This window comes from Pongo abelii, chromosome 1 (genome assembly GCF_028885655.2).
Source record: "Pongo abelii isolate AG06213 chromosome 1, NHGRI_mPonAbe1-v2.0_pri, whole genome shotgun sequence".
In the NCBI taxonomy this organism is placed as follows: Eukaryota; Metazoa; Chordata; class Mammalia; order Primates; family Hominidae; genus Pongo; species Pongo abelii.
In genome coordinates, this window is record NC_071985.2 from 191,044,481 (window position 1) to 191,063,930 (window position 19,450).

Genomic DNA, 19,450 nt, shown 5'->3' on the forward strand with positions numbered 1-19,450 from the left:
TCATTCTGGCAACCCCATACCCGATCAGAAAAACAGCATGAAGACATTTTCCCCAAGTGCCGAATCGTATATTCTGAGTGACTGAGCTATTGGCATTCAAGTTTTGACCAGTTTCAAGATGCTACTACCAGATAATGGGAAGACCATATACAGACACTGCAATCTATGTTACATAAGGAAGACTTTGTTAGTTGGTATACAAGAGTGGAGAGTTTCAGGTTATATATGATACATCCAGAAGGCTGTTTGAATACACAAAGAGCCTTATTCCTTTCAGGTCTTAAGTTTCCTTGGCTGGAAGTGAGGCCTCTTGAGAAGCTGCATTCCTTTCTCAGGGTCCCTACCACTGTTTGGTGTGCTAATGTCAAGAATGTATGGCCTTTTCTTTTTTTTTTTTTTTTTTTTTGAGATGGACTGTCGCTCTGTCACCCAGGCTGGAGTGCAGTAGCATAATCTCGGCTCACTGCAGCCTCCACCTCCAAGGTTCAAGCAATTCTCCTGCCTCAGCCTCCCAAGTAGCTGGGACTACAGGTGCTCGCCACCATGCCCAACTAATTTTTTGTTCACTGTGTTAGCCAGAATGGTCTCGATCTCCTGACCTCGTGATCCGCCTGCCTCGGCCTCCCAAAGTGCTGAGATTACAGGCGTGAACCACCATGCCCGGCCTGGCCTTTTTCTTTAAGGAGTGATGGGAAACTGTTATAAAATCAGATGTGTGAATGAAACATGGAGACACAGAGTTCCTGTGATTGCACAAGGTCAGCTGTTCAAGCGGAGAACCAGAACCAGGCTCTGGCTCTGCACCCCATGTTCCTTTAGCAGGCCTGTGGCCAGCTGTGACAAGTATAGCCTGGCCACCTGGCTGAGGCTCACAGAGCCCACAGCCAGCATGGTATGGGAAATCCTGGATTGGGGCTGGTTGTGGTCCAGCTGTGATCCAGCTTTCTCCACTTCTAGACAGGGCTAGTGCCAGGCAATGAAGCCAATGACTACAGATGTCACTCACAGCTGGAAAATGGGCCTCCTTTGGCAAAGGAATCTGGAAGCACTCTCTAGCTGCTCTGCTCAGGCTGGGACCCTGCTAGCCTCCTTTTAGATGAAGTGGGGAGACTAGATTCACACCAAACAGTGGAAATGAGGGAATGCAGCTTCCAGACGATCATTACTTGGTTAAGTTTGCACAGAAAGTGTAACCAGTTCCAGTGAGAACAAACCTAAAGCTGTCCGTCTTTTAAAGCCACCCTGAGTGGTAAAGATAAGGTACATATCTTAACCTATATAAAGGTGAAGTATTATTTTTCAACTGTACAAGACACATTACTAGGGTTACAGTTCAGTGGCATGCAGCTTATATTGGACTGCATTTAAACTACAACTGTGTAGTGCGACATCTCCATTACATGGCACCAAACATTTGTCAATTGCACAACTATTACTTGGTGAGATCTGGTTTTAACTACAATACTTTAAAAGCCAATTTCTATTTAAATGTGTTACGAAAAAATGCAATAGCTTAACTTTATACACATTTTACATTTATGGCAGAGTAAGTACAGTAATTTCTGCACCCGAATGGGTAGTATTGCCTTTGAAGTAGTCACCTTGGGAAGATGTATGTTTATTCCAGTGAAGCTGACCTTACACAGAACATTCCTAGAACCCTCTTTAGAAACTGTCAACTTGTAAGGGTCTTCAGTGTTGGTAAATCTTTGTCCTTTAAGGGTAGATCTATTTTTTGAGGAATGATTTTTTTTTTAACAGCTAAAGAGCATTAGAAAATAAGTCTGCTAAATAAAATGGGTGATGAAGCTCAGGATTATCTTGGTGGGCAGGAGGAGGGGTTGGATAAAACACAAGGTCTGACTATAAAGTTGCGAGGCCTCTTGCCTTGCATGGCTTCAAAGGTAATCCCAAAGGGGAACCCTAAGTGTTCTTGGCACATGCAACATTAAGCAAATAACTCCAATTATGCTAACTCTTGAGTGCATATGTTCTAGTGTATTTGGTTAATAAGGTGGCTTTGTTCATTTTCAGTCATATTTCATATAAGCAGAAATGGAATACTCCATCTCTGTGATTTCTCCCAAGGGAAAGATCTCATCTACTGCTTAGAGAATTAAAATGAAAAGCACTTGGTGTCATGTCTACATTAGCGCCCCCCACAAAATGTGCAATGGGTAATTCCTGATACCTGAGTCTTCCCCGTTTGGAAAAGTGGGTAAGGACAGGTGTCTGGATCCTAGATAAAAGTAGAGTTTCAAGGGGACTGGAGTGTTTCCAATGGCTCCCATCTACTCAATAGACCTACAACACCCACTCATACAAGGAAACCTCCTACAGCCAAGCAGTACACAAAGTTTCAGTAGAGGAGGGGAAGAATGATGATCTCCAAGTAGCTTTCTATGGTAAAAACCCACTGGCTTCTGGATGACAAGTGAACAGAGTCCATTGAAAAGGAAAGTCCATGGTGTTAGATTCTAGTGCACGCTTAACAAATAAACTGAGTGGCCACTAGCTCATTGAAGTGCATTTCCAGCTGAGGCCAAAGGCAGCAAAGGTGCAAGAAGCTGCTAGAGCTGACATTAGTTGAAGCAGGGTCTATAAATTCAGAGTGGCAAAGCAATTTGTAGAAAGGCCCAGTTACAAAGCAGGACATTTGCCAACCTGTGAAGTCAAAGAACGTTCAATCTCACTTTCTACAAAGTGCTTCATTGAAAATGCTAATGAGGAAGCTCCCTAAAACACCATATCCTGAGTGTCAGAGAAATATGGTCAAGATGGTGATTGATGGGGAGCAGAGATTGATCCTCTAATAGTGTTTGAACTGTGTATTTTCCAAGCATCACACACACACTTAGTGAAGAACCTATTACTGCAGTCACATTCCACCTCGTCTGCACATGCTTCCATCCCGTAGTTGCTTTTGAGTACATAATTCCAACAGCCATTTCGAGCTAATGGGTTCTACTGCTAAAAGTCAGAAGCAACAGCAGAGTCAGTGCCTTAGAGTCAGCCGTAATATCCACGTGCTCACAGCAGACATCAGTCTCATATTGATCAGTCGGGACGTTGTTCTTGGTGAGTGTTTTTATATTTGTCTTTGTAAAAACCACAAAGCTAGGCCATTTGCTTAAATCATCGTTAGAAAAAATGCTGAGTGCCCAGATGGGATTTCTAGTTTCTGTGCAAATGAAATCACATTAGTCCAGATTTTATTCACTCAAAACTACTAGGGAAGCAGTAGGATTTGGTTTAAATGCTGCCAAAAAGCAGGAATTCACTTAAGTTTTAATTCAGAAGCAATCCTGTTGTTAATGTTGTAGCCAGGTTCGGGCAGCATGGAGGGTGGGGCCCCCATTGTGCTTGCTGAGGAATCCCGGATCTCTCCCAGTTCAGGCTCACTTTCGCTAGAGGTAGACCCACTGTTGATGGTATAGACGCTCTCTGCAACTCCCTGAGCTGAAGCACAGCCATCCGGCTCGTTCTTCTCCCTCGGACTCGACAGTCCTGGGAGGACAGCCATCTTTCCAGTCTGCCTATTTGGCAGCAAGGACATGGTATAGTCTGCAATGATCCCACCCACATCTAAGTTGCATGCCTGGTCGAAGGCTAGGAAGCCGACATTAGCGTTTGCCTCACACACCACAAAGGAGCCATCGTCCATGATAAGGAGATCAATGCCACAGAAGTCCATGCCTAGGATGTTGGACACCTGAATAGCCAACTGCTTGCCTTGTTCTGTCAGCGGACACTTGACGCCCACGCCACCTGTGGGGAAAGCACAGTGATGTAAAGGTGACAACTGAGAAGTCAGATGACTCTTCAAAGAAGAGACAGGGATCTGCCCAGGAGGGGCAGAAAAAGAGGCTCGATCATTAATCACAAAAGGTCTGGACTGAAATCAGTACACCTTGGGAAAACAATACGGCCATTTTTTGTCTTGTCTTAAAAATGCTGATTTCCTCTGACTCAGCCATCCTACTACCACGGAAATAATCTTATATATGGAGGAAAAAAAGCTTTATGCACAAAGATGTTGATGGCAGTATTATTTAAAATACAAATCATAGAGCCAGGTACATGATGGGCACTTAATAAATATTCAATAAATATTGAATGAAGAAATGAAAAATTATAATCTAAATCTCTCACAATAGAGAAAAACAGTGTATTTTACAGCCATTAATAATAATACCAGCTGGGTACAGTGACTCACGCCTGTAATCCCAGCACTTTGGGAGGCTGACGTGAGAGGATTGCTTGAGGCAAAGAGTTTGGACCAGCCTGGGCAACACAGTGAGACCCCATCTCTACAAAAAAATAAAAATAAAACTAGATGGGTATGGTGGCTCGCTGTAGGGTTCCTCCCACCCCAGCTGCAGTTCCAGCTACTTGGGAGGCTGGGGTGGGAGGAACCCTAGAGCTCAGGAGTTTGAGGCTGCAGTGAGCCATGATCATGCCACTCCACGCCAGCCTGTATGACAGAGTAAAACCCTGTTCCAAAAATAAATAATAATGCCCACAGAGAGCTTGTAATTACATGGGAAAACAGGGGATTAAAGACTATACAATATGACCATAACTAGGCAAAAAGATTTCTCAGAAGAAAAGACTGTAAAGAATGACACCAAAATATTAACAGTAGTTGTCTCTAAATGGTGGAGATGATAAATACCTTTTTCACTTGACTTTGCTGTATTTTCCAAATTTTCTTTTTTCTTTTTCTTTTTTTTTTTTTGAGAGAGTCTTACTCTGTCACCCAGGCTGAAGTGCAGTGGTGTGTTCTTGACTCACTGCAACCTCCACCTCCTGGGTTCAAGCAATTCTCCTCCTGCCTCAGCCTCCCGAGTAGCTGGGACTACAGGCGCCCGCCACCACACCCAGCTAATTGTTGTATTTTTAGTAGACACGGGTTTCACCATGTTGGCCAGGCTAATTTCGAACTCCTGACCTCAGGTGATCCACCTGCCTTGGCCTACCAAAGTGCTGGGATTTCAGGTGTGAGCCACTGCGCCCGGCCATATTTTCCGAATTTTCTACACTGAGAATGTATTTTTCTCATGATTAGAACAAATAAAATTAACTTATTTATTTATTTATTTGAGACAGAGTCTCACTCTGTCGTCCAGGCTGCAGTGCAATGGCACGATCTTGGCTCACTGCAACCTCTGCCTCCCGGGTTCAAGTGATTCTCCTGCCTCAGCCTCCCGAGTAGCTAGGAATACAGGCACATGCCACCACGCCCAGCTAATTTGTGTATTTTTAGTAGAGACGGGGTTTCACCACCTTGGCCAGGATGATCTTGATCTCTTGACCTTGTGATCTCGGCCTCCCAAAGTGCTGGGATTACAGGGGTAAGCCACCACACCTGGCCAACTTACTGATTTTTAAGAAGAGAGATGGCTCCTTCTTCCGTCTTTCTGTGCTGACAGAATGGTGCACATCAATGTCCTGGCTGATGCTCTCAAGAGCATCACCAAAGCCAAAAAGAGGCAAACGCCAGGTTCTTATTAGGCCATGCTCCAAAGTCATCATCTGGTTTCTAACTGATGACAAAGCATAGTTATGTTGGCAAATCTGAAATCACTGATGATCACAGAGCTGGGAAAATTGTTGTGAACCTCACAGGCAGGTTAAACAAGTGGGGAGTGAACAGCCCCAGTCTGATGTGCAATTCGAAGATCTAGAAAAATGGCAGAATAATCTGCTCCCATTCCATCAGTTTGGTTTCACTGTACTGACAACCTCAGCTGGCATCATGGCCATCATGGCCTGTGAAGAAGTAAGATGAAAATACACAGGTGGGAAAATCCTGGGATTATTTTTCTAGGGATGTAATAGATATTAATATTTATAAATAAAATGCCTCAATGGACCAAAAAAAAAAAAGAGAGAGAGAGATATGGAAAGGACTGAGACAAAATCCTGTACCAAGGACAGAGACCGATTCCCCTTACTTTGCTAAAAAGCTAGGACTTCAGATTTGTCTCCAGTTAGTCTCCTTGGAAAGATTTAAGAATTGTATTCTCAGGTTGAATAACTAGTGTCTTTACCTTAACAATGTCCCTTCCCACCTATGACACTGTATCTAAAAAAGGCTATAAAACAGTTTTAAAACAGCTCACCAAGAAAAGCAACATGGATAAATTATAAAGCCATGTGGTTACTAATGAATGGATTTTGTAAGGTAACTAAAAAAGTCAAAATGATAACACACAAGGTTCAACACTTTGGCACTAAGCATGATCATGAAAATGGGCTGGGCGTGGTGGCTGACACCTGTAATCCCAGCACTTTGGGAGGCCGAGGCGGGCAGATCACAAGGTCAGGAGATCGAGACCATCCTGGCTAACACGGTGAAACCCCATCTCTACTAAAAATACAAAAAATTAGTCAGGCATGGTGGTGTGCACCTGTAGTCCTAGCTACTCGGGAGGCTGAGGCAGGAGGATGGCATGAACCCGGGAGGCAGAGCTTGCAATGAGCGGAGATTGTGGCACTGCACTCCAGCCTGGGCGACAGAGCGAGACTCTGTCTCAAAAATAAATAAATAAAATAAAATAAAATAAAATAAAATAAAAATACAAAAATCAGCCAGGTGTGATGGTACATGCCTATAATCCCAATTACTCGGGTGGCTGAGACATGAGAATTGCTTGAACCTGGGAGGCGGAGGTTGCAGTGAGCTGGGATCATGCCACTACATTCTGGCCTGGGCAATAGAGCAAGACTGTCTCAAAAAAAAAAAAAAGAAAATGAGATAACATGTAAGGTACTTAGTAGTGTCAACCTGAATCTAGCATTTGACACCAACACACCACTTTATCACAATTATCTTATAATAATTATTATTATTATTATTATTTTTTTAAGAGATAGGGTCTCACTCTGTTGCCCAGGCTGGAGTGCTACGGCACAATCATAGCTCACTGCAGCCTCAAACTCCTGGGCTCAAAGGATCCTCCCACCTCAGCTTCATGAGTTCAGCTGGGACTACAGGCATGTGCTACCGCACTTGGCTAACTTTTAAAAAAAAATTTGTAGAGATGGGGTCTCACTTTATTGTCCAGGCTGGTCTCAAACTCCTGGCTTTAAGTGATACTCCTGCCTTGGCCTTCCAAAATGCTGGGATTACAGGTATAAGCCACCACACCCGGCCCATGTCTTCTTTATGGGACCACATGCTACCCGAGGGCAAGGGCTCTCTCATCATCTCTACACTCCCGGCATCCATCACATAATCTGTTCCTGGAAATGCTCAATGACTATCAATGAAAGAAGTGCCAGACAGTGTCTAAGCCTCTTTATTAGTCACTGGACTTGGTATACTCATATGGTGATTTAGGAAATAATAACTAGTGATTGTGATTTTTTTTTTCCTATTACCAACATATAAACTCATTCAATGAGATTGACAATAGCTTTCTGTGATGGGGAGAAGAACTTACATCCCTCTTGGAGTATCTCCATTCGGTACAACAGAAAACAAACTTTATCAATGGGTTAATGGGATGGGTTTATGCATTCGACCAAAGCATAAACTGTAGCTTTCTAATAGCATCATACAAAAAGGAAAACATTTCCATTAAAATATAAAAGGAAAATATAATATTTCTCCCGTCATCACTTTAGACCCTTATTATTTTTTTTGCCTGAGCTGTTGCAACAGCTTCAAATTTCACCTCCCTGCCTCCCATCTTATGCCGTCATTCCATCCTTTACCCAGATGGGAGTTTTTCTCCAACGTCAGTCCTCATGTCACTCCATTTTTAAGTCTTAACACCTAGAGGACAGCATTCAGTTCTCCATGTCCTGACACTCCTTGCCTGACCTCTGCCACAGCGCTTACACTTGTACGCTCCCCTCCAGGATTGCTTGCTGCCATAGGAAAGAATTTGTTCCTCATTCTCATCTGTGAGATCCTGGTGTCTAGCAGAGGGTCTGACAAGACAGTAGGGATCGATATACATTTGCTGAATGGGTCCAAATACCCTAATGAAACCCTGTGCTTTTATACCTTACCGAGAGAGCAGTTGCTCTGCATCCGTCCATCAGTGGAGCAGCGAAGCATAGAGCCTATGACCTGGCCCCCTACCACCACCACCCGGATGTCCTTTCCATGGGACTCCTTCACGTACTTCTGGAACAGGTAGGGCACATCGTGGCGGATTAGATGGCAGATGTCAGAGAGGTGATGTTTATCTCTTGCCAGAAAAACAGCTTTTCCTTTAAGAAGAAAAAGAGCAAGAGAAGGGGTTACAGAAGCCTCTGCACTCCGTACTTGCCATCTGGCCTCCTTTTCCATAAAGTCATCAGTTCTCTCTGAGCTTGCCTCACTTTGGTCCCTTCTATTTCTCTGCTAGACTTTTGCTTCTTATCAAATGACCACAGAAACTTACTTTCCCTTAACTTTCCTCAGGTCCTGATACCCTCTCCCTCCACCATCACTCTTTTTGAAATGACTTAATGATTATTCCAGAAACACAGAGAAAGAGCCAAAATAGAATCCCAAGGATCTAATCAGTTCAGTCCCCAAAACAGTTAATTAGCATCTCCCATCACCCCCAGGATGCTGATTAGGCAGGATCCACATCTAACTCATTTTTTAAAAATTCCTCAGACCTAACACTGGGCTGGATGCACAGGGCAGATGCCAATTAATGTTTGTAGAACGTAATTTATTGAACATAATTTAAAGAAATTCCAAGTCTGGATGGAGAGAGATCCCAAAAAAAGGTAGCACAGAGTGATATAACATCAAGAGAGGTCTATGCATAATTCTGTGGGAGCTCAAAGGAGGGAAGCACTGACAGGCATCCTTCCTTTTAGACAAAGTTATAATTTGGCTATATCCATTTAATTCTGAAAGGAATGGCCTATGCCTCTATTGATCTCTGCAGAAAGCATTCCTTCTTGATTCTAAATTCTTTATTTTCTGTTCAAATTGCCTACATTTTTGTAATTATTTAGCATCAGCTTTTTTTTTTTTTTTTTTTTTTTGAGACAGAGTCTCACTCTATTATCCAGGCTATAGTGCAGTGGCGCGATCTTGGCTCACTGCAACCTCCGCCTCCCGGGTTCAAGCAATTCTCCTGCCTTAACCTCTGGAGTAGCTGGGATTACAGGCATGCATGCCTAGCAAATTTTTGTATTTTTAGTAGAGATGGGGTTTCACCATGTTGGCCAGGCTGGTCTTGAACTCCTGGCCTCAAGTGATCTGCCTGCCTCAGCCTCCCAAAGTGCTGGGATTATAGGTGTGAGTCACCATGCCCGGCCAACATCGGCTTTTCCATTGATATATTAGTTAACAGACCTGAGCAGGGGTTCTGATAAGTTTGCTCTGCAAATCTGACAAGAGCATGCCCAGTCTGAGCATTCTTTTCAGCAAATATGGAACAAAGAGATGGTTTTCCTAAGCTTTGTGTCACCATCTTACGAGGACTGGAACTCTTCTGAAGTCCTAATAAAAAGAGCAGTCCCAGGCCAGGTGCAGTGGCTCACACCTGACATCCTAGCACTTTGGGAGGCTGAGGTGGGCAGATCACCTCAGGTCAGGAGTTTAAGACCAGCCTGACCAACATGGAGAAACCCCATCTCTACTAAAAATACAAAATTAGCTGGGCATGGTGGTGCATGCCTATAATCTCAGCTACTCAGGAGGCTGAGGCAGGAGAATCACTTGAACCCGGGAGGCAGAGAGGTTGTGGTGAGCCAAGATCGCACCATTGAACTCCAGACTGGGCAACAAGAGCGAGACTTCATCTCAAAAACAAACAAACAAACAAAGAAACCAGTCCCTAGTGGTATATAAAACTGAAAAGTAAATTCCAAAACATGTTATAACCAGGATGCAATCATTCCCAAGATGACTGGACCCTAGACACCTGACACAGCTGGAGGAGTTCGGCCACGTGATCTGAAGATGTCCACATGGCAGGTGACAGGAGAGTGTGCAGGTAAGTGAGTGTCACTGTCAGGGAAGCTGGATAGGGCCCAGCAAGGGGTCATAAGAGGAAAATGGAGAGGCCCCAGCAAGTGTGGATGATGCAGCATCAGTGTTCCCTGTCTTCAATCAATGAGTGTGGGGCAAGCAGATACACATCTGATGCCAGGAGATCTGGAGATCTGGCTTCTGGCAACAGATGGCTGGGATTCAGGTATATGCACTGGGTTCTCCGGACATTAGGTAGGATTTTCAGCAGAGATGGGGGCTAGAGACAGGAACTGGGTTTCTTGGTTTCGGGTACAGAAGTTCTAATATGGGGGCCAGGCTGCAGTTAATAAAGGAGGTACAATTTTAAGGCAAGAAGGAAAAAAGGAGAGAAAGGCAGTCAGATTGGTTAATCATATACTAAGTGCCAAGCACTTTGATTTTTTATTATTTCACTTATGCTTCATGCTAGCCCTAGGAAGCCATTATAACAAGGATGGTTAATCCCATTTGAGGGAAAAAGGGTCCAATCTCAAAACTTACTATAAAGTTACAGTAATCAAGACAGTGCGGCTTGGCATAAAGATAGAACTATATCAATAGAATAAAATTGAGAGCCCAGAAATAAACCTTCATGCACATGGTGAACTGATTTTTGACAAGGGTTCCAACAGCTTTTAGTGGAGGAACAAACAGACTCTTCAACAAATGGTAATGGGAAAACTGGATATCCACATTCAAAAGAATAAAGTTGAACCCCTACCTCATACTGTACATAAAAATTAACTCAAAATGGATCAAAGACTCAAAGGTAAGGGCTAAAACTATGAAGCTTTTAGAAAGCAACATAAATGTAAATCTGTGTGGCTTTGGATTAGGCAAGCACAAAATGACATCAAAAGCATATGGAAACAAAAAAAAATAGACAAATTAGACTTTACCAAAATAAAAAACTTTTGTGCATCAAAGATACTATATCAAGAAATGAAAAGACAACCTATGGGAATGGGAAAAACATGTTCAAACATGTTATTATATATCTAATAAGGATTTAGAATCTACATTATATGGCTGGGCGCAGTGGCTCACGCCTGTAGTCCCAGCATTTTGGGAGGCCGAGGTGGGTGGATGGCTTGAGTCCAGGAGTTTGAGACCAGCCTGGGCAACATGACAAAATCTCATCTCTATAAAAAATGCAAAAATCAGCCAGGCATGGTGGCGCATACCCGTAGTCCCAGCTACTTGGGAGGCTGAGGCAGGCCGATTGTTTGAGCCCAGGATGCAGAGGCTGCAGTGAGACAAGACTGCACCACTGCAGTCCAGCGACAGCATATCTCAAAAAAAAAAAAAAAAAAAAAAAAGAATCTACATTATAAAAGAACCCTTCAAACTCAACAATAAAAAGATTAAAAACCCAGTTAAAAAGTGAGCAAAGGATATGTAAAAACATTCCTCCAAAGAAGATACACAAATGGCCAACAAGCACATGAAAAGATGTTCAACATCATTAGTCTTTGGGTAAATGCAAATCGAAACCACAATGAGATACCATTTCACACTCACTAGATAGCTATAATAAACATACATACATACATACATAACAAATAAGAAGTGATGGTGAGGATATGGAGAAATTGGAACCCTCAAACATTGCTGGTGGAAATGTAAAATGTGGTACAGCCATACAACAGTCATATTATTAAGTTACAAAAAGGGATAAACTAGTGTTACTTGCTACAACACGGATGAACCTTGAAAACATCATGCTAAGTGAAAGAAGCCAGACACAAAAGTCCACATACTGTATAAATCCATTCATATAAAATAGCCAAAACAGACAAATCTATAGTAACAGAAAGTATTATTAATAATAGGTCAGTGGTTGCCAGGGACTGAGGGAGAGGCAATCGGGACTAACTACTACTAGGTATGAGACTTCTTTTGGGGGTGATGGAAATGTTCTGAAATTAAGTAGTGGTAATAGTTGTAAAACACAGTGAGTACACTAAAATCCAGTGAATTTTACACTTTGCACTAGTAAATTTTTTATGTGAATTGTATTTCCATTTTTTTAAATTTCCAAAACATTATGTATTATATTTAATTTCTGTTTGCTGTCTTACCTTTCTACAATGTAAGCTACTCGAGAGCAGGAACTTTTGTTTTTATCTGTATCCTCAAAGCCTGGAATAGTGCCTGGCATTTTGTAGACACTCAATAAATATTTGAATTTTATGTTATGTGTATTTTACCACAATAAAAATGACTACTTGAAAGGCTGGTTGAAATTGAGCTCAGTAGCACATCTGCATCGCACTAAGAGTCCCGCTTTGCCACCCAGGCTCCTTTCTCTGCTCCTCAACACGACTCATCTATGCTCACAGGTTGCACTGCCTACCCCTGCTTCTGTGTGTTGCTCACTCACTTCTGCCAATTCAAATTCTACACTTCCACTGAAGTCTCCTTTTCTTCCAGTGAAGACTTCACAGCAGAATTGTAACCCCCCCGCCGTAGGCTCAAACAGACCCCTGGGCATACTTGCTACATCAGTGATCACCCTGCAATCCAACTGTGTCTACACATTTGAGCTCCTTGAGATCAGTGACTGGGTCTAGTTTTGTTGTTGTTGTTGTTGTTGTTGTTTCAGACATGGTCTCGCTCTGTCGCCCAGGATGGAGTGCTGTCTAGTTCATTTCTATTGCATAGTCCCTACACCATAGTAGTTGCTCACTACGTATCTGTTTAGGGTCACCTTCCCTCACTCCAGATGCCCAGAGCGTTTAAGCATGCCACCTGGGTATCCCAATGAGGCACCTGCTCATATACTGCAGGAAGACTCCTTTCTGTTGCTGATGTCCCTACTGAGTCCCAACGATGCACTGAGCACTGCAGTAAGCCTTACAGAGACAGATGCTCAGGATCTGGTCCCCACCACTGAGCAGCTCGCAGTCTAGTAAAGGAAGCAGGCATATAAACCTGTAACTATTACAAAGTATAGCACTCTGCTAGAGGCACATACCAAATGCTGTGGAAACAAAAAGGGAAGAGCAATTAATTTTGTCTGGAAGACAGGGAGGGAGATCAGGGAATGTGTGTAGAAAAGAAATGACATCAGGAGCTGGCCTTAAAGGATGAGCAGAAGAAGTTGACCAAGTGAACAGAGAAAGATGGCATTCTCAGCAAAGGGAAAAGAGCAGACGCTTAAAGAGGGGAAAATGCATGGTTTACTTGGTGAATGAGAAGTAGTCTGGAATGGATTACGAAAGGTTCATGTAGCCAGAGATGGCTACAAGGGAAGGCTGAGGCTGTTTGTACAGGGCCTTCAGTTTCATGATGAGAAATACGGACTCTGTCCAATAGGCAGCACAGGGTCTTGGGAGGGTTTTTCGGCGACAGCGTGACAAGAATAGATCTATGTTTCAGAGAAATTACTTCAAAAAAAGAACAGAAGAGGCACTGGCAGTGGAGTTAGGGAAACAGATCAGCATTAAGTCAGGAGTCAATTGCAATAGTTCAAGGAAGAGGTGAGCATGATCTGACAAAAGCAAGAACAGAGGACAAAGAGGAAGAAACCCTGCAAGCTCCTCAAAGGGGAGCTCCATTTTTCTAAGCAGCACTTGAGGAGTGTCTTGTCCAGGCAGAGCAGCAGCCCTAGTGGGCTGATTACCCAGGAAGCCCTGGAGAGGTGGCACTGACCCCGGTGGCCTCGTGTGCTCTTCACCACGACTGGGTAGCCCAGGGGCTCAGCTTCATCAATCATTTTTGAAAAGTCTTCATGCCCACCTGCCAAGAAAAGGTGAAAGTCAGTGAAGGTAAAGGCTGATGGTCAGGCAGTGGCCACCCCAGTCCTGCCCGTCTGCAGGAATTCTTGTGAGGCCTCATCTCTCTCTGGTTAAGGCCATTCAAACCCAATTGATTCAACAGACACACATTATGTACCTGCAAGGTAAAGGGTGAGAGCAGAGAGGTAAGGAAACCAACATTTAGCAGGTACCTTCTGTGTGGTAAAGGCTTCACAATCCTTATAACAATCATATAGGTAGATACCTTTCCCTTTACAATGGCTGTGGTAGGTGGAACCCCAAGATATCTGCCCCCTGGTGTACGCACCTTGTATAATCCCCTCTTCTAAGTGTGGAAGGGACCAGTGAATATGTTGGGATATCATTCCTGTGATTTTGACTTTTAGTTAACTGAAAGGGAGATGATCCTTGGTGAGCCTGACCTAATCAGATGAGTCTCTAAAAAAAAATGATGAAACATCAGAGAGACTCTTCTGCTGGCCTTGAAGGAGTAAACTGCCATGTTGTGGAGAAGGCCATGTGGCAGGGAGCGGAGGACAGCCTCTAGCGGAGAATGTCCCCAGTTGATGGCTAGCAAAGAAGTGAGGGACTCAGTCCCACAACTACAAGAAACTGAACGTCAACAATCAGGCAGCTTGGAAGAAGACCCCAAACTTCAGGTAAGACCACAATCCCAGCTGACACCGTGATTTCAGCCTAAGGAGACCTAACCAGAGAACCCAGCTATGCTGTGAGACTTCTGACCTACAGAAACTACGAGGTAATCAATGGGTATCATTTGAAGCTGCTCAGTTTTTAGAAGTTTGTTATGGAGCAATAGAAAACCAACACTCAAAGAAATCAAGCCTGGGGATTTGTCTCACCCAAAATTAAGGTATGACTCTAAAGCCTGAACTGGTTCCACCATACTCCTATAAGCCTTAATTTAAAAAAATATGAACAATGATGTGCATGAAAATTTTTCTAAATTGTTTTATGAACCTGAGTTCCTATATATACTATATCAAACATAATCTTTTCTTGATAACTTAGAGTCCATGTCATGAACATTAATGACTGCACCGTAATGCCCCAGGGGACTACATCTGCCCTCTATTCAATGGCACCAAACTAGTGCACTTTCTAGTTTGGGAACCTGGTTTTTTAGTGGTTTGTCACATTCCTTGCTGTCAGATGTCAACTAATATTTCTCACTGCTGTCAGTATAGGGCAGAAATAAGCCTCTTTTCCTGCTTCTCTTTGCTGTGGGCTTAGAGAGGACAATGCAACTTGTGAGAAGATTTTTCTAGCACAGGGGAAACTAGGTTCCAGATAAGTCTGGAGGGCTTTCCCATTCATTAAGTAAAAGAGGGAGGTTCAATGCTTGTTGGAGTTTGTGACACATATTTGGGCTGCTTAGAGGTTCTTTTCGTTTACTTCCTAGTTCTCAAAAATGTGCTAGATAGATGTGTTTTGTAGGTACAGTGGGACACTAGTTTTCTCTTGTTGCTGTAACAAATTAAAACTTGGTGGTTCAAACAACACAAATCTAGTGTCATATAGTTCTGTAGTTAGAAGTCCAACACAGGTCTCACTGGGCTAAAAAAAAAAAAATGTTAGCCAAGACCAGGTGTGGTGGCTCATGCCTGGAATCCCAGCACTTCGTGGGGGCCGAGGTGGGTGGTCTGCCTGAGCTCAGGAGTTTGAGATCAGCCTGGGCAACATAGTGAAACCCCATCTCTACAAAAAATACAAAAATTAGCTGGGTGTGGTGGTACACGTCTGTGGTCCCAGCTACTTGGGAGGCTAAGGTGAGAGGATCAGTTGAGCCCAGGAGGTCGAGGCTGCAGTGAGCCAGAATCATGCCACTGCAGTACACCCTGGGCAACAGGGCAGAACCCTGTCTCGAAAAAAAAAAAAAAAGTTAGCCAGGTGGATTCCTTTCTGGTGGCTGTTGAGAAAAATCTATTTCCTTGCATTTTTCAGGTTCTAGAGGCTACCCACATTCCTCGGCTCATGGCCCTCTTCCATGTCCAAAGCCAGCAACAGCAGGTAGAGTCCTCACATGGCATCACTCTGATCTTCCTCCTCGGTCACATCTCCCTCTGACTCTTCTGGTTTCCTCTTCCACTTTTAAGGACACATACAACATTGGGCCCTCCTGGATAATTTAGAATAATTTCTGTATCTTAAGGTCATCTGCCTAGCAACCAACTCCATCTGCTGCCTTAATTCCCTTTTGCCACATAACCTAACATAATCACAGGTGCTAGGGATTAGGACATGGGTATCTCAGGGTGGGGGAGTGGCATTATTCTGCCTACCACAGGCAAAGCAAAAACCTCTAGAATACTAACAAGACCTGTCTAGTTCACAAGAGTGCTAATGATTTTTAAAAAAGAAAATGAGGCCGTGAAGGCATCTTCATGAAGAGGATGTTTTGTAAGAAGGGAACTCCCAGCTTCCCACCATCCCGCTGATAAGCTTACGTTCTCTCTAGCCATCCTTTCTTCCTTTCTTTACGACGCAGTAAGAGAGGTCCTCCTAATCCATCCCTGGCCCACTGTGCTTTAGACTCCCTTTCTCAACTCCCCAGGGATTTTGCACCCTCTCTACCATATCTTCAACCTCCCAATTCCTAGTTTCATGGGCATTTTAAACATGCTCAATTATCTTCCATCTTAAGAAAATGAGAGTCCCTGTTCTTTGACCCTGCATCATCCCTTAACTATAACTTTGTATCCCTACCATTGAGCCACTGAAAGAGTTATAGAAAGCCACTGTTTCCATTTCCTAACTTCCCATTTATTTCCTCATCCCTCTCTCCAGCAGTAAACTGAAGCTGTATTCATTAAACTCCCCTTTGCTGAACCCAGCACACACATCAATGTTGACAAGTCACATTATGTTACTTGTCCTTTTGGAATCACACAATGCTTTTGATTATACCATCCATCTTGGAATGCTCTCTCCATTGGGCTTCTCTGATCTCTATTCTTTCTTTTCTCACCTCTCAAGTTGCCCGCCCTCCCTCCCTCCTTCCTTTTTTAGACGTGGAGTCTCATTCTGTCATCCAGGCTGGCAATGGCATGATCATAGTTCAAAGCAGCTTTGAACTCCTGGGCTCAAGTGATTAGTTTCTTTTATAGATTCCTCTTCCTGTACCCATTCCCTAAAGCAGGAGTCCCCAACCCTAATACCAGACTGTGGCCTGTTAGGAACCGGGCAGCATATCAGGAGGTGAGCAGCAGGTGAGCAAGCATTACCGCCTGAGCTCCACTTCCTGTCAGATCAGCGGCAGCATTAGATTCTCATAGGAGCTCGAACCCTATTATGAACTGCACATGCGGGGGGATCTAGGTTGCACACCCCTTATGAGAATCTAACTAATGCCTGATGATCTGAGGTGGAACAGTTTCGTCCTGAAACCATCCTCCCCCACCCCACCCCCGATCTGTGGAAAAATCATCTTCCATGAAACTGGTCCCTGGTGCCAAAAAGCTTGGGGACCACTGCCCGAAAGGATTCCCTCTTTTAAAAAAATGTTGGTGTTAAAATATACATAAAATATACCATTTTAACCATTTTAGGTGAACAGATCAGCCCTCTTCTCTTCCTACATACTCTCCCCTGAGTACTCTCATCCATTCCTGGGACTTCACCTCACATAATGAAGGTTTCCAGCTCCACTTCCCTAGTCTGCACTTCATTCAGAAGCTCCAGATTCATTTATCTGCTGCCTACTAAATATTTTTACTTGCATGTACTACAGATACCTCAAACAGATCATGTCCCAAACTGAAATCATCTCTCCCCTATAATCCTTCACCCCCTACCCACAAATCAGCTTCTTTCCTCCCACATTTCTAGTCTTAGCGAATGTTTGCTTTCACATCTGGTTGCTCAAATCAGAAACCAGTCACTCTTGATTTCTCTCCAAACTCTTCATATAAACCAATCATCATGTCCTATTATTTTTACAACCTTCACAATTCCTGAATCTGTTCACACATCTTCATTCCCACTGTTAGTTTAGACGATCGTTGCTCACTTGGATTATTTTAAAAACCCACCATTACTTGTCCTGTCTCCACTTTGCCCCTGTCCAATTCCTTCTCCACAGTATAGCCAAAGTGATCATCTGAACTATAACTCTTATCAGCCCACCTCCCTGATTAAAGCCCTCCCATAACTTCCTGTTAGTCTCAGGATTAACCCTCATCTCCTTCACCTGCTGTATATAGTGCCCTCTTTTCTTCTCAGCCTTATATTTCAGCTATAGCTCTCTTAACATTCTACAAACTACTCAGAATACCACCAACAGGTCAGGGTGTCTCTCCCCTCTAGGTCTTTCTATATTCTGCTCTCTCGTTACATTAACCCCCTTCCACCATCTCCCTTTGCTTAGCTAGATAACTTCAGCTTAGCTCTATGTTAGCTCTTTTAGGAAGACTTCCTCAACGTCTAAACTGCACTGGGGAGTTCTCCTATATACTCCTGCACCGCTCTGCACTTATTCTTATTATGGCACGTTTTACATTGCTCTGAAATTGCCTGTTTACTTGTCCTCTGCCTCTGATGAACCAGGAATGCCTTGAGGGCAGGAGCCTCTTGCTTAATGCTGTAGCCCAGTGCCTAGCATGCTGCCTAGCATATGTGTAACAGATATGTATTTAATGAATGACTTACAGAAGGGAAGACGCCAAGGCATTTTCAGATAGACAGGCCAGGATAAAGATTTCAGATAGGCCAAGATGTTCAATCAACAGACTCACATTCAAAAGCAACAAAGATACTAGAAGGTTTCTAGGGAAAGAATACAGAGATGCACATGATTTGGGAAGATATTTCAAGCTGACTCACCATAGGAGAAGGTGTCTGGCATGGGGACCCCATGTCCAGCCAGTTCTTGGAACGTCCAGAATTTGTTGATGCAATTTAAGATGCTCTGTGGGCGATTGACCAACCGGCAGCCCAGCTTCTCCAGGTGTCGCAGGACAGTGATGTCACTGTCTGACTGCACTGAGGGTGTGGGTACCCGTACAAGCACCACATCCGGGAAGGTGGTGAGGGCCTTCTGGTTTAGCTGGAGGCCTGCAATTCAAGGACAACAGTGAGTGCTCTGCCTGCTATCATTTAGTCCACCAGAAGAAATGGTTCCAACAGACTCTTCAAGATTGAACCTAGTAGGAACAGAGCCTCAAAATTGGCCCCCTGGACATCCTGGTGTACAAGGAAACTCTACAGGCAACCCTATACGCCAAACAAACAGGCAGAGCATGATCATGAGGAAACACAAAGGAATGACCAGAAAGAAAGCATATCAAGAATAATCTAGGTTAAAAGAATCCACAGTAGATATACAGTCACCTTCCTTCCCATAGGACAAGTATGACTCAAAGTGTAGTGGCTTAGGAGGCGGAAGGCTTAATGAAAAGGAAATAGTTTAGCCCATTTCAGGAATCCCTACCACTCTTTTATATCTGATTGGAACATTATATAGCCCTTTTTTTTTTAAAGACAGGGTCTTACTCTGTCACCCAGGTTAGAGTGCAGTGGCGTCATCTTGGCTCACTGCGACCTCTGCCTCCCAGGCTCAAGTAATCCTCCCACTTCCGATTCCCCAGTAGCTGGAACTACAGGCGTGCACCACCATGCCCAGCTAATTTTTGTGTTTTTTGTAGAGATGGGGTTTCGCCATGTTGCCCAGGCTGATCTCACACTCCTGAGCTCAAGC

The 19,450-nt window shown here is 43.7% G+C and overlaps 1 protein-coding gene across 1 annotated transcript in view; it reads right to left on the reverse strand.

Moving 5' to 3' along the window:
• Positions 1 to 380: 380 nt before the first annotated feature.
• The window catches only part of RIMKLA (ribosomal modification protein rimK like family member A), a 37,125-nt gene continuing 18,055 nt past the window's right edge, over positions 381 to 19,450 (reverse strand). The window contains exons 2-5 of the mRNA XM_024247886.3: positions 18,577 to 18,807; positions 13,628 to 13,714; positions 8,023 to 8,226; positions 381 to 3,768 (exon numbers count right to left, since the gene is read on the reverse strand). Of these exons, the coding sequence (XP_024103654.1) occupies positions 3,278 to 3,768; positions 8,023 to 8,226; positions 13,628 to 13,714; positions 18,577 to 18,807 (1,013 nt within the window). The 3' untranslated portion in view covers positions 381 to 3,277. The remainder of the gene's footprint in view (positions 3,769 to 8,022; positions 8,227 to 13,627; positions 13,715 to 18,576; positions 18,808 to 19,450) is intronic.